Source organism: Tenrec ecaudatus, chromosome 7 (assembly GCF_050624435.1).
Source record: "Tenrec ecaudatus isolate mTenEca1 chromosome 7, mTenEca1.hap1, whole genome shotgun sequence".
In the NCBI taxonomy this organism is placed as follows: domain Eukaryota; kingdom Metazoa; phylum Chordata; class Mammalia; order Afrosoricida; family Tenrecidae; genus Tenrec; species Tenrec ecaudatus.
The window spans coordinates 119,571,115-119,587,731 of record NC_134536.1 but is presented as its reverse complement, the minus strand read 5'-3'; the positions used below and the strand labels follow the sequence as shown (position 1 = coordinate 119,587,731).

Genomic DNA, 16,617 nt, shown 5'->3' with positions numbered 1-16,617 from the left:
GTGTACCCCGGGATGTATCCCCGGTGCTATGGTATTGATACTAATGAACTATGACGAAGACGTGTGTTACTCAGGTGAGTGAAGCCAGAAGAGGGTCTGAAAAACCACTCAATTACAGTAAAACGCTAATTAGTTCCAGCAAGTTAGCAAGCCATAAAGAGTGGCAAGGCCTACAGGACTTTGGGTCCCAAGAGAAGATCCTAAGTGAGTTCTAATTAGCCCAGAAACAAATGCCAGGATTGAGCTAAACAGAGATTGACAAATTCAGATTAGACAGAGGGTGCCCAAATGCTTCAATATATTTACCTTTTTATTAGGCTTTTATTGTGCTACAGGAAATTAAAATAGCTGGTGTTGTTTTACTTCTGATTTCCTCTTTATGAGAAAATATATTGAGTTATAAAATTACTTTAAAAATATTTTCCCAAAATATATATTTCCAATGCTTTGATCAGATATTTAGGGCATTACTGTAATTATTTGTGAGAAGTATTGTGAATCATGCCTGATACAAATTGAAGGAATTTCATAACTTCCAAATATTTGTCTTACATTTGCAATTCTGTATAGGTGCATAAATAGTAACAACAAATAAGGCACTAGCATTCTTTCTCATTTTTCCTTAATTTATACGCCTTTAAAAAGTTTTATTGTCACATGATTAACATATCATATAATTCAAAGTTCAATCACATCAAAAAGAGCTATATGGTCATCTTCACAGTAAACTTTAGAAAATATTCTCCATTCTTATACTCATTATTATTAGCTTTCCCTTCCCCTCCCCATCCTCCTCTGCAATGACCCCCCCACCCCCCCCCACACACAAATCACTTATCCAGTCAGTAGATACAAATCTACTAACTATAGATTTGCCTATCCTGGATTTCATATTCAGTAAAACATTAAAAAAAAACAAGCAACTTAACAGCAATAACAAAGTAAAAAATAACCTAAATTAAAAAGCAAGCAGCAAATATTAAAGATGAGAACAAATTTAAAATGGAACAAAAGGGAGATCAAATGACAAGGCATTAAATTTTAACCTAACTGTATCTGCAATAATCTACTTTCTAATGCACTCTGAATGAGAGCAAGGCTCTTCGAATCCCTGGTCTATGGTCAAAGGGTATTTAGCAGAGGCTCAATCCATGTGTATTTTTCTCTCTCTGTTTTTTATAAGCAGAAACCATTTTAAAATGCATCAAAAAGCAGATCAAGTGATAGTACTTTTTAACCTGACTGTGTCTGCCATAATCGGCTTTACAATGCCCTCTGGTTGATACCAAGACTGGTCACACCCCTCAACTATGGTCAGAGAAGAGTCACAAGAAGATTGGTCTTCATGTGGACCCTGCAAATGGACTGTGGGTTTCCACTGTCGTCTAACCTTCTGTAAATCAGTGCTCACAATTTAAACTCTGATGCCATTCCCTCCTTCAGATTTTGATTTTCTTGCTTTCAATCCTTGGATCACACAGGCTGGTTCGCTGCTTCCATGTGGAGTTCATTGATGCCTCACTTAGATGACTGCTTGTTTGAAGTCAAACTTTTAAGACTCCAAGACACTATTCTTTCTAATAGCCAAGCATCATCAAGTTTATTCAACACATTTGCTATAGTTTACATAACTTCAGTGATCTCTTCCTGAAGGCAAAAATCAGGCAAGGCCATGTCATAAGAACTAATCATTCTTAGATTGGGGCTAGAATTAAATACAAGCCTAAAATCCATTCATATGTCTATGGTTTTTATATATCTCTGGTATGTTTTAGGAGACCATTTTCAATTGCACACTGGAACCAAGGACACGAAAATTCTACTCATCCTTGGTATAAATTGTCATATATCTCTGGGTAAACATAACTTATAACTCACAGCATTTCACTATTATAAAACGCATTATCTTAACTGGATTACATTGCCACTAAAATGATTGGAAAATGAATAAAGAAGAAGGTATGTCTTTGAATTATGGTCCTGGTGTAAATGTCTCATTAACTACCAAAATAAAAAGCAAATCTCTTAGAAAATGTCCAGCCAGGATGCTTCTTAGAAGCAAGTGTTATAAGAGTTGGCGGCATGGGTTTTGAACTTCTTTAAAGGAGGAATCAGCCTCACGAAAAGGACATCCACCTGGAGAAAGTAGAAGGTCGACAAAAAGTAGGAAGACCTTCAACAAGATGGATTGACACAGCATCTCCAACAATGGTCTCAAGCACAGTAACAATTACCAGCTGGACATGGGAACGGGCAGTGTTTCATGCTGTTGTACAGAGGGTGGCTAAGAGGAAGAGCCCACTCGGTCCATCCAACAACAGATGGCTATGAAATGGCTTGTCATCTCAACAGTTCTATGCATCTCTATATTTTTCATCTATACTAATATCTACTTAATGCAAGTAATTCAATGTAAATATAACTCAAAATATAGCAAATGCAATGTAATATTTATTCAGTTCATCAGGGGACTCCATATTACAAAGATATCATAATAAGTTTCCTTTACAGATTGTGTTATGTTATAGTAAGCTAAAATATAGTATTTTTGTCAAATACTTGATTTTTTTATATCAAGAATGCTTTTTTGTTTTTTTAGAGAATATCTTGTTTTTAATAATGCAAAGCATTAATAATAGGGTAAATTGGATGTGAGGTATATGGGAAATTTATATATTACCTTCAATTTTTTTTTCTGTTGATGTAAAATGCTGTAAAAAGTTTATTTAAAAACATTAAAAACCTTTGGGATGAAGAACCAGTGGTCCTTGGTTGGGTTTAATTGGCTACATATCAACTGCTAACCAGAGAAGGGGGTGGGGGAGGCAAAAAAAACAACGCAGGGAATTAAAATCTTTTGTGCCATAGTCACTAATCCAGACTAAAGTACAGGCCTCTGCTTTTGTAGCACCTTCTGGTCATTCCATCATCCCCCAGAGGGCAGTATTGTCCACTTTGGGGAACACTGCTTAGGTCAAGAAGCCAAATTGAACCATAGCCTGGTCACCAGCTAACTGCAATATTGAAAAACTATTGCAAAATTGAAAAACTACTATTTCCCCACAAAATGTGGGCAAAATAAAATGTGGGCTTTAAATGATTACATTTCTAGGTGCTCCAGAAATATATAATAATTTCCACAACAAACATATTCCAGTTGTCACCATTCAAATGTCATGCGTTATCAAAGGGACGGTAGTAATTCGAGCCCAAATTTATTCCCCATTCCACTTACAACTAGTCCACAATAAGTCTTCAGAATTTTTCTGTCTTGTCCACACATTACAAGATAAAAAATTTAAGATCTACTTAAACTACAGAGATAATACTACGATTTATATTTGGTTTCTAATTGATGTTGCAAGCCTATATTTCTACCCATGTCTATCTAATCCTACATAATCTGTAATCCAAATCAATTATAATTCTAATATCACAATCTTTAGCAAAATACATCTCCTTCCCCAAAATGAATTCTGACCCTCTCACCTCATATCACCAACCACAAAGTTTTGTGACTAAACAAGGATATGGGTTGAATATCGCCATGCCTGCACCTAACATGGCTTTGATGAGCTTTTCGGCCATTTAATGTACCCAAGTATGGAAAGTAAGAACAAATGGAAAACTATTATAAACGAAAAATAGTATGCCCCCATTCATCTCTTCAAATAAGTACAGTTCAAAGTAATACAGAAATGAAGCACAGGGAATTTCACCATGAAAATAAAATGCTGGAAGCGATATGATCTCATGTCTGTAACCCTCCCAAACAAGAATCCCATCACTTGGAATTATCGCATATATTCCTTCTATTATGTCTACTTTCTGTGAAAAGGGTGTCATTCTGCTAAGGCTGATGCTCCTTCAGAGAAAGCTTTGGAAGCGTCTTCTTCAAACACACACCCTCTCAAGGCAGTGTAGGTTAGACCACGGAGTTTCCACCAAATGCCCACCTGTGCTTTAAGAAGGCTTTAGATTTTCATAGTCAGTTAGATGGACCTGGTTCCTACTTGTTGACACGTCTAGAATACATTTAGGCCAACTCTCCCAATGTTTAAAAGGTTCAATAGTTTACGTTATATGATGTAAAATTAGCATCTACTAAATTACAAAAGACAATTCTTCATGTTCATTTCAGTTTACTCCATGTAACATCGCCGAGAAGAAGGTACACTTCTTTCAAAATCTAATGCCTACAAAGCCTCAAAGGAAAATGGTACCATACTTAAGACAGTGATATCTTTCATTAGTACAGTAAAGCCCTATTTTTATGGAATAGATGGGTCTGGGGTTATTCCATAAAATTGATTTTCCAGAAAATGGAAAGAGGCAATTTACCCTAAGAATTTTATTGAAAAATTATGCTATTCTATTTGAATAATGATGGGAATGTTCTACACTTTTCCTTTATTAATGAATTAAAATACACAAAACACCATAAAATTATATTAGAGGTTCAAGAGTATCACTTACATCGTCTTTACCAGTCACTTTCATTTCGTACAATCAGCAGTTCCATTAAAATCGTATTATGTAAAGATGAGTTTTTACTGTAATAATAGTTATTACCTATTTAGCTCCCAAGGATGTTGTGAAAATTAAATAATAAGCCATTGCAAAGCAAGTACAAAGTGCTGCTAATACCAGGGGCCAAGAAGGGCAGTGAGATGCAAAAAGGAAGGATAAGAGCCAGCGATGGTTTAAAAATCACTGCTTTCATCTGTACTTCCATTCCTGCCAACAATCCACAGAGCGGCCGTGTGCACTGATGCGCCATCATTTAAGTTCTCGACGTTCTGCTCTATTATTTATAGATCTCAACCAGTTCAGTGTAACACAGTTGGGAAAGGTCAGAGTTGAACTGTGATTCCAGGTACCTCCTCAATATGGCCTTGTGCTTCAAATTCTTACCCCTGGTCCCTGAAATGTGTACTTTTTTTTCTTCCAAAGTTCACTTCAATTGCTTCTTTCCTATGAAGCTCTTTCTCTTCAACTCACTTGAGATAGTCTGATTCTACACACATTGTCTTCTATTGCATATGCTTGCTTTATTATTATGAATTGTATATGTATATGTGTATATATGTGTGTATGTGTATATGTATATACATATATATGTATATATGTATAGCACCAGCTGTTTAAGTGCTGGCTATTTCTCCTTTGCCGCTGGAGTCTCAGATCATTGCTACATGGACCTCCCATTGCTATTGAGTCGATTCTGACTCATAGCAACGCCATATAAGGTGTGTGAGACTGTCGGTGTTTAAGGGGAAAGACAGTCTCACCTTTCTCCCATGCAATGGATGATGGATTTGAACTGCAGCTGTTAATAGTCACAGCCCAACACCTTAGCCTACAGTGCCCCAGGGCTCTTTAAACTGAATTGGGAAAGGGTATTAATTTGAATTACAACTATGTTTTCTGTCATATACAAAAGAAATGCTTTTTATCAATGGTTCACTCTATCATCATACCTCTTTGGAAAGTTGCTCTAGTTTTTCAATAAGTATGTATTAAATATAATTAATGACAGAACCATGCTACATGAAGTGCAGAGTACTTGAAGAACTTGCTGATGAAGATCACGAATTGTAGCTTTCACTGTAGATGACAACTCACTATAAAGAAAGTCAAAATCCTCACAACTGGGTCAATAGGTAATATCCTGATAAGTAGAAACAAAGTTGAAGTTGTCAAGATCCACAATCCATGCTCATGGAAGTGGTTGTTAAGATATCAACCAATGAATTGCATTGGGTAAATCTGTTTCACAATATTTTTTCAGTGTTGACAAGCAAGGATGTTTCTTTGAGGAATAAGGTGTGTCTGACCCAAACCATGGTATTTTTCCCCCATTGCTTCATATGCATGTGAAAGTTGGACATTGAATAAGGAAGACTAAAGAAAAATTGATGCATTTGAACTTTGGTGTTGGCAAAGAATATTGAAAGTCCAGTGAACTGTCCAAAAGAATAACTAGATCTCTCTTGGGTGAAGTACAACCAGCAAGGATGGTAAGACTTTATTTCACGTAATTTGGACATGTTATCAGTAGAGGTCAGTTTGGGGGGAAGGGCAGCATACTTGCTACAGTGAAGGGGCTTGAAGAAGAGGAAGGCCCTTGATGACTGGATTGACACAATGGCTGCAACACTGGGCTCAAATGTAAGAACAATTGTGAGGATGGTGTTGTGTTCCATTGTACACAGGGTCGTTATGAGTCTTAACCGGCTCAACAGCACCTAGAAACAGCAGCGGGCATCTAGGAAGGAAGCCCGGCGGTGCCGTGGGCTGCTCACCTAAAGACTGACAGTTGGAACCCACCTGGAATGTCACGAAGACAATGTGAAGGGTCTGTACAAACGGATACCAATATACCCTTCATCGAGCAGTTCTGAACTGCCCTGCATGGCTCCTCTGCGTGGGAGTCAACTCAATGGCAGTGGGTTTGGCTTGGGGTTTATATGGCTCATGGAGATATGGTAAGATTGGATCCTCAATCAGACTTTCTGGCATATAGAAGATAATAAAAATAGATTTATGCATAATCCAATGTGAAAGCGATGACCTGAACAGTGGACAGAGAAGTATAAAGTCCGTATAAAGTGTAATATGATTTGGGTAGATCCGAGAGGACATGGAAGGTGAACTTTTGAATGATATGGTTAAAGGTAGGGTTCTGAAACCAAGCTATTTGACTTCCACCTGTTTAACTGACCACCTGAGTGAAATCTGGGCACATGCTGTAACCTCTCTGTGTCTGAGATGCATGTGTGAAAAGAAGGGTGGACACAGGATGCATTCAGAAAGGGAGGCTGGAGAATTAAAGGGGAATCCATGGAGAGCACTTGGCACACCCATGACTCAGAACATAGATGCTGCTACAGTCTCCATGCCCATCACCATCTCATCGTCATCAAAGCCCTTCCATCCTTTGTAGGGATCTACCCAGCGTTTAAGGAATTCTTTCCCATGGACCTGCAAAATCTTAGACCTGTACTGTATCAAACGCAAGATTCAGCCTACTGGTAATTTATGAATGGCATCACTGAAGGTGTGCACTGCTTGCAGGCAATGCTCACTAGGCATTTGTTTTGTGCAGGACTCTGGTGAACGCAGATGTTGGTGGAATGAAAGAATCCAGGAGAACCGGGAACGTGGTCAAGAACACAGAGAGTGAGAGAGAAGGAAAAATAGTAGAAAGAGATAGTAGATTCTACACAAAGGTTTATCGAACGTCAAAATATCAGTGGGGGGTGGCCAAAAGCAGAAATAAACATTGAGCCAGATAGGGAAGAACAATGAATTAAGCTGCTGAACAATGTAAAGAAATTTGCTGGAGCTAAAATAGGATTTATTAGGAAAGCGGAGAAAACACCCAAGAATTTCATTTATTATATAGTACATATAACATCTGTTTCACTAACCTGGCGAGTTTCCATATGCAAGCAAAAATAATGAAAAGTACTTCCTTAAAACATCTGAACTTTCTCAGAGTCTCATAAAAACATAAATGGAACAGGCCTTATTCTGCCAAAGACTGCTGTAGCCCAGTGCTTACATATTGGGCTGTGAGCCGCAAGGTTAGTAGTTTGAAACCACCAGCCACTCTGTGGTAGAAAGACAGGTCTTTCTACTCCTATAAGCAGTTACAGTCTTAGAAGTTCATAGGGCCAGTTCTACCCTGATCTACAGGGTCACTGTCAGCTGGCTTCAACCCGACGGCAGTTGCCGTGCCCCAACAGTGCAGTGACTTGAACTTTAAGAGAGAAGCCTCTTGGAGAATTGATACCCACCTGCTGAACAGACCAGGAACAAGGGAACAAAGGGTGATGGGGGCTCCAGGGGCTCCCGGAAGCCAGGATGCACAGTAAACACAATTAGCTGCAGTGCCAAGTGAGATAGCTAAGACGGCTCCTCTCTATCTGGGCATAAAAGCCCCAAAGGATCCCCAAAGCTTGGCAAGCTTCAAAAGCTTCTCTAGCTTCCTGCATGGGGTGGTGGAAAGGCCTGCTCAGTGGGAAAACCATAGCCCAGGGCCATTCCCCTGGCAAGATTCATCAAAGAGATGACTGAGGCAGAACAGATTTTTCCTTTCCGCATGGGAATGACTCATGAACTTGTTTATTTTTTAAAAAGAGAAAAAAGAAAGTTATATCCTCCGCATTGGGAGAGGTGGTTCATGGGGGAACTAGATCATAATAGTTAAAATTCAGATTGGTCAAGCTACCAGAGAGAGAGGAGCCGTCTTAGCTATCTCACTTGGCACTGCAGCTAATTGTCCCTCCTGTCTGCTCACAGAGTTATAAGGAGACAGTACTAATTTCCAGAAGGTGGTTAGTATGTTTTGTTCATTCGGCCTTTATTCTTTTCATTTCAAATAAAGCAAACAGAACCATCACTTTCCCCTTGTTAATCTTCTAGTCCTTAGAATGGGAACACGTTTTTTTGTTTCCAATAAAACAAACTCGCTGCCATCGAGTCAATGCTGACTCACAGGGACCCTTCCTAGTTGGTTTCTGGGACTGTAACAGTTTAAGAGAGTAGAAAGCTCAGTTTGCTTGTTTTTTTCCCCTATAGAGATGCTGGTGGTTTTGAACTGATGACCATTCAGATGGCAGCCCAATGTTTAACCACTATATCGAATTGCCTGGGCTAAATCCTGGCTACCAAATTGCAAGCTGTGTGACCCCTAAAGCAAACTACTTAGGTTTTACTGTCTATAGACGTGGAGTCAATGTTATTTACAGTATAAAGTTATTTTGAGTGTTAAATTAAATAATACATGGAGAACAGTCCACAGCACGTTGTCAACTTCTCAATCTTTGTCACTTCACAGATGCCCACGTGGTCTTCTGTTACATGCCTTCCTTTATTCTGCATTACCTTAGAAGGTTCAAAGTAAGTCATAAATGAAAATAAATATTTGGGGATAAATCTATGTGTCCTATAGACAACATTTCATCCCGTATTATGGAGGTTTTATGAGAGGCTCAAAAACTCTCAAAGGAAAAGAACCTTACAAATAAATTAAGTGTTTTTATATGTTTGAGAAATAATCATTTTGCATTATGCATTTATACATGACCAGAGTTATGGATGGAGGGAGGAGTGAAGGGATGGATGGAAAGAAAGAAACTGAAATAGAGAGATGACAATTGGTCAGGTGCCCTTGAGTCAGTGCCAACGCATAGCGACCCTGTGTCCCACAGAAAGGAGCACTGCTGAGACCTGGGGCATCCTCACAATTGTTGCTATGTCTGAGCCCCTTGTTGCAGCCCCTGAATCAATCTGTCTCTTTGGTCCTCTTCCATTTTCCTTGCCCTTCTACTTGACTCAGCACGATGTCCTCGTAAAGATAGATTCCCAAACTCACTGCCATCAAGTGGGTTCCTAAACCTAGTCACCTTATATAGAGCTCCCATGGCTGTAATTCATTATGAGTTTGAACTGCCAACCTTGTGATTACCTGACCAATGCCTAATCCACAGAACCTCCAGGCTCCTTATGATGGTAATAAATATACCCAAACCCACTGCCATTGAGTCAATTCTGATGTGTAGTAATCCTGCATAGGGTTATTGAGACTGTCAATCTTTACAGTAGCAGATAGCCTCTCTCACAGATTTGCTGGTGGGTTTGAACCACCAACCTCATGGTGAGCAACCCAATGCCTAACCCACAACATTACCAGGACTCCTTGTTAAGGCAATAGAAGACTGTATTTATTATTTTTCTTCAGACCTACATGTAAGTGCAAAATATATGAGGCCATTTGCAAATTCCTTCCTTCACCTCTTCTGTCCTTATACCCATCAGGATTCTAGAAGTTGCTATAACCTGTGGTCTAACATATGACGAAAAATTATCCAGCTAACGGGGTATTCTAATTCATTTCAGCAAGGTGAATATCCATTCTATCTTTCTTGAAGGAAGGTTGGGCTCTTTTTTATTATTTCACTCATCTATAAAATGTGTCTCAAGCATCAACCCAGTAAAAGACATTTGTTGACCTCAGTGTGTATATTTTTCCTTACCCATTACTATGTTTTACAATACATTTAAAAGAAAGATCACCTCCAGTCAGATTGGTTCTTGTTTAGTCTGTCTTTGATTATTTGTCCTTAAAGTTGTTTTACTCACTGGGTAAAATCAAGACATCATCTCCTGGGCCTGGAAGGGTGTGATTATGTCCTCCCCAACCGTCTGGGACACCTTGCCAGGTGTCAAGGTGGGACCATTTTAAAGCAGGTTCTGGTGCAGAGGTAGAAGCTAGAAAAGAAAAGGAGATATAGAAAGTACAAATATGGAAATCTGATTTGCTGTGGTAAGTTCCATTTCCCCCTCTTATTTGAAGATGCTGATTTTAACATCACCTACCAAAGTAGTTGTCTTTTGAAATCTTGTGAGCCTCTCTATAAAAGCAATTGTCTAGCCGGAAAAAAAGGAATTGCTCCATGCATAAGTGACCACCACTAACAGAAAAATGTGTTCTACTTTAGTTATTAAGCATTTCAGTTTTATTCTATTGTAACCATCCACATATACTTACCATGGAAGACTTTGAACATGGAAATAAGGAAAAGGAATAATTTCCAAAAATCTCATCATCTGGAGATAACTCCTATTAACCTTTTATAATGCTCCTTTTCAAAATTTGACAGCATTCTTTGTGTAATTGAGACGACATCCTATCTGTACCTTTACATCCAGTTGTTTCTTCATTTGCCTAACAGTTTTTCACCTGAATTTTCTACCACCATTAAAAGGTTCATATATGCTTACTTTTATTGACTGTCTAATATTTTCTTTTCCAGAAGTCCATCATCTATTCAATCCCTAACATTTGGCACTTGGGTTCTTGTCACATCCTTTAAAATCATAGATAGTGTGGCATTAAATATCTTTACACAAATCACCACATAATTCTGGTCATTTTATTCAAATAGAGTCTTAACCAGGGAATTACTGAATCAAAGGGGTATGATCCTGTCATATATTAAAGACTGAGCCATATTCTCCACCTCTCTCATTGCAGTAAATTACATATATTTATGTTCCAACTTGTTTTTCATTGATTCTACCTTTGAACATTGAATAGCATTTTCTTTTGACGATTCTACTAATATTTCTATCACAGAATGAAACCTAAATCGAATAATTTCCAGTGACAACTGCCCAGCATCACATATGAATGGAGCTCTGTTAATCATTCTGTTTTTGTGCTACCCAGAACTTTTGACATTATGACTTTGCTGTTTTCCATACAGATCTTCATGGAACAAAACACACATATTCAAATTTTGACATTAGCACAAAATAGGCCTCATACCACAAGAACAAAGCAAAGCTTGATGGATGCTAATATATTAATTTTGTTCACTCCTGTGTTTTGAAATCATTTCCTATATTAGTATAAGAAGACTAGCGATAGATATAATTATTTTTAATTAATATATTTCCTTCTCCCACTGGCCCCCACCCTAAAGAGAGAAAGGCAACCTAGATAATTCATGATGATATTATTTTTTGTTCTTTGATGCCTGATAACTGATCTCTTTCTCACCTCGTGATCACACAGGCTGGTGTGCTTCTTCCATGTGGGCTTTGTTGCTTCTGAGCTAGATGGCCACTTGTTTACCTTCAAGCCTTTAAGACCCCAGATGCTATATCTTTGATAGCTGGGCACCATCAGCTTTCTTCACCACATTTACTTATGCACCCACTTTGTCTTCATTAGTTGTGTCAGGAAGGTGAGCCTCTTAGAATGCCAATTTAATAGAAGAAAGTATTCTTGCATGGAGGGAGTACTTGAGTGGAGGCCCAATTTCCTTCTGCTACCTTAATACTAAACCTATAAATATATGAACATAGATCTATTTCCCCATCCTCATATATAAATATATTTGCTTATGTACATGTCTTTAGTTAGACCTCTATAAATGCCCACTGCTTCCCAGCTCTTTCCTCTATTTCCTTTGACTTTCCTCCTGTACCACTATCATGCTTAGTCCCCACCAGGGTTTCAGTAATTCCTCTTGGTTACATTATCCTTGATCATGCCCTACCACCCTCCTCACCACCAATTTGGATCACTTGTTGCTCCCTCGTCCCTGGGTTTGTTAACATCACCACCTTGTGTGCTCACCTCCATGATACAATTGCTGAAGACAAATAGGTGCATAAGCAAATGTGGTGAAGCATGCTGACTACTGGTATGACTAAGTGAACTAGTTAATCCCTAGGCTTCCATGTATGCATTTGCAACATTAGTGAACTGGCTAAGATAGAAGTTAGAGTCCTTCTTTATTAACATGCTGTACAGCTATGAAGCATCAGCTTTCTATTTATTCCGCATATTGTAATTATCAGGTCAAGGGAAGCATCCCCCAATTAACCTGTTCTCTTTTTGAAAGCCACTGGCACTGGCCACCCACAGTGCCCTTCCTAGAAGATTTGTACCCAGACATCTCTAAACTAAGTGCTGAGCAAGGTGCAACACTGAGCGCAGCTGGCTGCAGCAGGAATGGTCACTGTGGATGCTCCAGTGTCCTCTAGGGGACCCTGACAGGGGAGCCTCATGAATGTTTTTGCCTCTACAAGATGGAGAGTCATTTTGTTCTCTTATGGAATTTGAACCCAACAATTTCAGAAAAGAGAGGAGAAGAGGGTATGCTGTCATGGTAAAGGCGCCCTTGTGGCATAGTGGGTTGCATGCTGCGCTGCTAACCGCAAGGTCACCAGTTTGAAATCCCCAGCTGCTCCCATGAAGATTTGCATCCTCAGAAACTCAAAGGAGCAATTCTAATCTCACTCATAAAATGGCTTTGAGTCAGAACTGACCCAATGGCAGTCAGTGTTTTTTTTTTTATAAGAGAGTATACTAAAGGAAATTTGCTCATTGATTATTATTTGATTGATATCCCTAGGGGACTGTAAGTCTTCCTGAAATCAAAGACTATCCCCTCTTGGTCACCATTACAACATCCAACCTCACTCAATAAATATTGTAAGTTGAGCCACTGCAAAGGAAATGTATAATAACAAGTTGGGGGTATAAAGACCAAGTACCATGACAATTCAGAAATAGTTAAGAAACCAGCTTTAGAATCCCATTATTCATAAGCACAGAGTAGTAACCACGAGGGCTTCCCATTTCCAATTTTAGTCCAAGGAACTTTACCTCATGTATTTATTAATTAGAGAAATTCGATTATTTTCTGTTTGGTATGGACTATGCTTTGACGTAAAGGTACCCTGAAATCAAAGGAAAACTCGGGCTTTGAAAAGATTCATCCCTGTTACAAATGTCTTTTTTAATGGACTTAGGATAAACCCAAACCAAACTATGCATCACACTGGAAAGAGCTCATGAGACTTTGGGCCTTTGAGAATTTTGACTTTGATGAATTTAGAAAGACTTTACAGAACTATCTGACTTTTGGGGGACATTTGTTCACCTTGATTTTCTGAAATTACCAGAAACAATGAAAGGACGGAGATGTGTCCAGTTTTCCTTTCCCTTTGGGGGTGGGGGTGGGAGGGCTAATGGCCCGCCTGCAGGTCTGTGCTCCGATGTGCACATGTGGCCTATCATTTATAAAGTGTCGTTATTTGCAGGTTTCACTTCTCACTTTCCATTGTTTTAAACAAATAAATGTGCCCCTATGTCTCTCTGGGACATGCAGACACATATACTCGATCAGAGGGGTGACACAAAGAGAGTGCTATCAGGCATGAAACTTGAGGACTGACACCTGTCCATCTATCAACAATAGACAGTGAAAATCTGAAGAATGGCTGAAGAATAGACTGCTATATTGGCCCCTCTATTTGATAGATAAACACTCACCTGAAAGAGTTGGGGGAACACCTTCCTTCACCTGCAGGGTCACTTGTACTTGGCCTCTACCTGAAACTGAACATATACAAGTTACAGCTGCAAATCAGACACAGGGCAAATATAGTCTGAAGATGAAAGATATTCACTTGAGAGGGTAGCTTTATGGTCAATGCTCACCTTCCAAACAAAACTGTCACACACACACACACACACACACACACACATATGAATACCCTGAATTCCTCACAACTGGGAACAGGATGGGGAGTGGGTGGTATTACTTAAACAATATAATGAATGTCGCTGCATTGCACATGCAGACATTGTTAAATTGACATATTCTGTTGTGCATATTTTCAGCCAAGAAACTAAATGTATTTTAAAATGAACTGAAGTCCCAGTTCATCGATACCTTAACTTTTTATGTCCGTTGCTTTTATTTGATTAAATCTAATGGAGGTGTGGGTCTCCTGTAGAATCAGCATATAAATAATGAGGAAAAATAAAGTAAAACCATTAGCCAGATGTTCTTGGGAGGACAAGCATGGCCAGCAAGGCACTTCGGGTATCCTATTTCCTCTCCATCATTTAAAAAAAAAAAAAAAAAACCAGCTTTGGGGATTCATGTGTTTTTCACCAATGGAGTTCAGATCACCCATGAAATGTATTTGCTTTACCTTTATCCAAACAAATTGTCCTTTTAATGAAGTCTTTTCACCACCACCCTTCCCCCTCCCATCTTCCAAACCAACTGAGCACATTTAAAAGGCCTGGGGTTCATTAATTTTAAGTGTTCAATAAATTAGTTGAAATAATCAAAAGGCCTGATTCTTTCTGATAATGACAATTTGATGTCAGTATAAACCAGTAGATTAAGCTGGGAACATATGCTCTTTTGACAAGAGAGGCTGCTATAATTAAATAGTGAATGCATCTACAAGGTGCTCTCACGCCTGATTAATTAGTAATCAGGTGCGTGAACTCCACTTTTCAGTAACACCTTGTCTCTTATTGGTTAATTACCTTTCTGCCTTATCAAAAGCCACATGAGCTGGCACCTCCCACCCACCACTGGAGGGCCCACTGTTGTTGCAGTGTGTAGATTGAGGGCCTTGGCCAACCTCATCTTCTGTGATCATGTGCCTTTCCCTGGAAGACCGAGTCCATGCCTACATCACAGACTAGAGCACCTAATCAAAGAATAAGCTTCAGAACATGATAGAGAAAATGTCTAAAGTGATCATTGCTTAGGCTTCTTCGGCTCTCCATCCCAAAGACCTCCCCAATTCCTCAAATTTTATTTAGATGGTTCTCAGTTTGAGGGGTGGGATTGGGCGATATTGGTTCAGTGGACTTCCATGCAGGGCACCCAGGTTTGATTCCTTGCCAATGCACCTCAAGTACCATCAATCATCACCCATCAGTCTTGAGTGTGGCTATTATGCTTTACAAGTTGCAGCAGAGCATCCAAGAAGAAAGGCCTGGTGAGCTATTTCCAAAAACCAAGCCAATGAAAGACCTATGGAATACAATGATCCGATGTGCAACTTACTCCAGTCAACCCGCTATTCCATTGTGCAGGCCATCCACTGCAGCCCGCTACCACGACAGTCTCATTTTAAATATCTACATTACAAAAAGCAGACGTCTGTGGTTTGCTCTTTATAGCACGCCCATCTTAAGACCAGGTACCCTGGCCAATATGTTCTTTATGTGTTCCACAGGCAGTCCCATCTTACCACTGGGGTCTAATCAGAAGACTCTTTTAAATCATTTCTGTCTGATGTTGAAACCTAGTTTTTTGTTTGTTTGGTTGGTTTTAGTTTTCATGTAGTTGCCTGTTATCGTCAGCATCTTTATCAATCCAATCTTTGTCTTTGGAGTTGTAAATATTATGTATAAACTTGCAGATATAATGTCACCAGTCAATTACAGGAAGCTACATCATACTTCACGCATATTCTGAGCAATAGGAGTAGAGATCAAAACACACAGATGATGACAGTGTGACTTTTGGTAACTTGGATACATCATAATTCGGGGGCTACCTGTTCTTTTATCCCTAGTTCCAAAATTTTCTTAGGATGTTCACTTACCTTATTAGATATCTCACTTGCTTTTCCAAGTTAAATATATGTATAGGTATAAATAATCACTAGTCAGACATCTCTATAAGGTTTGACTCATTCACTATGCTCACACTAATTTCTGTATCACTAAAGTAGAAAAGGATTTCTAAGTCCATACAGTGATAATTATCCCAAACTAGTTCTCAATGTAAAAAAATGTATTGGCATCACCTTTGAAGTTAAATTGCATCATAGTTAGCTTTGTTCCAAAATCTTCCAGGGCAGAGTTTTGAGTTGTGTTTTTCTCATATACCTTCTGAAACAAAATATCACTGGACACATAGATACTTAATTTTCATGAATCGGTTCAGAAACCCTAGTTGGCATTGCTCTGCTCTAGGCACTTACTCCACACCTGACAATTCAAACCTATTCTGCCCACTCTCTTAGAGGCAAGGAGCAACACACTTTGAGGCATCACATGCAACATAGGAAAAAGGGTTCATCAGCAAAAAAGGGATGGGGGTGAAAGAGTCACGATAACATGTAAAAAATATGCAAAATGCTAAAGCAATAGAATTCCCATTTACACAAGAAAGAAACTGAATATTATAATAGGATCACATTTTTTAAAACAAAGCAACAGTATACAACCAGACAACAAAACCACAAAAACTGACAAACCACTGACAAAGAACA

The 16,617-nt window shown here is 38.9% G+C and overlaps 1 protein-coding gene across 1 annotated transcript in view; it reads right to left on the bottom strand.

Annotated features, from left to right (window-relative positions):
• The window catches only part of PKHD1 (PKHD1 ciliary IPT domain containing fibrocystin/polyductin), a 588,229-nt gene that overhangs the window by 241,292 nt on the left and 330,320 nt on the right, over positions 1–16,617 (bottom strand). Inside the window, exons 51-52 of the mRNA XM_075554069.1 lie at positions 13,859–13,924; positions 10,150–10,278 (exon numbers count right to left, since the gene is read on the bottom strand). Of these exons, the coding sequence (XP_075410184.1) occupies positions 10,150–10,278; positions 13,859–13,924 (195 nt within the window). The remainder of the gene's footprint in view (positions 1–10,149; positions 10,279–13,858; positions 13,925–16,617) is intronic.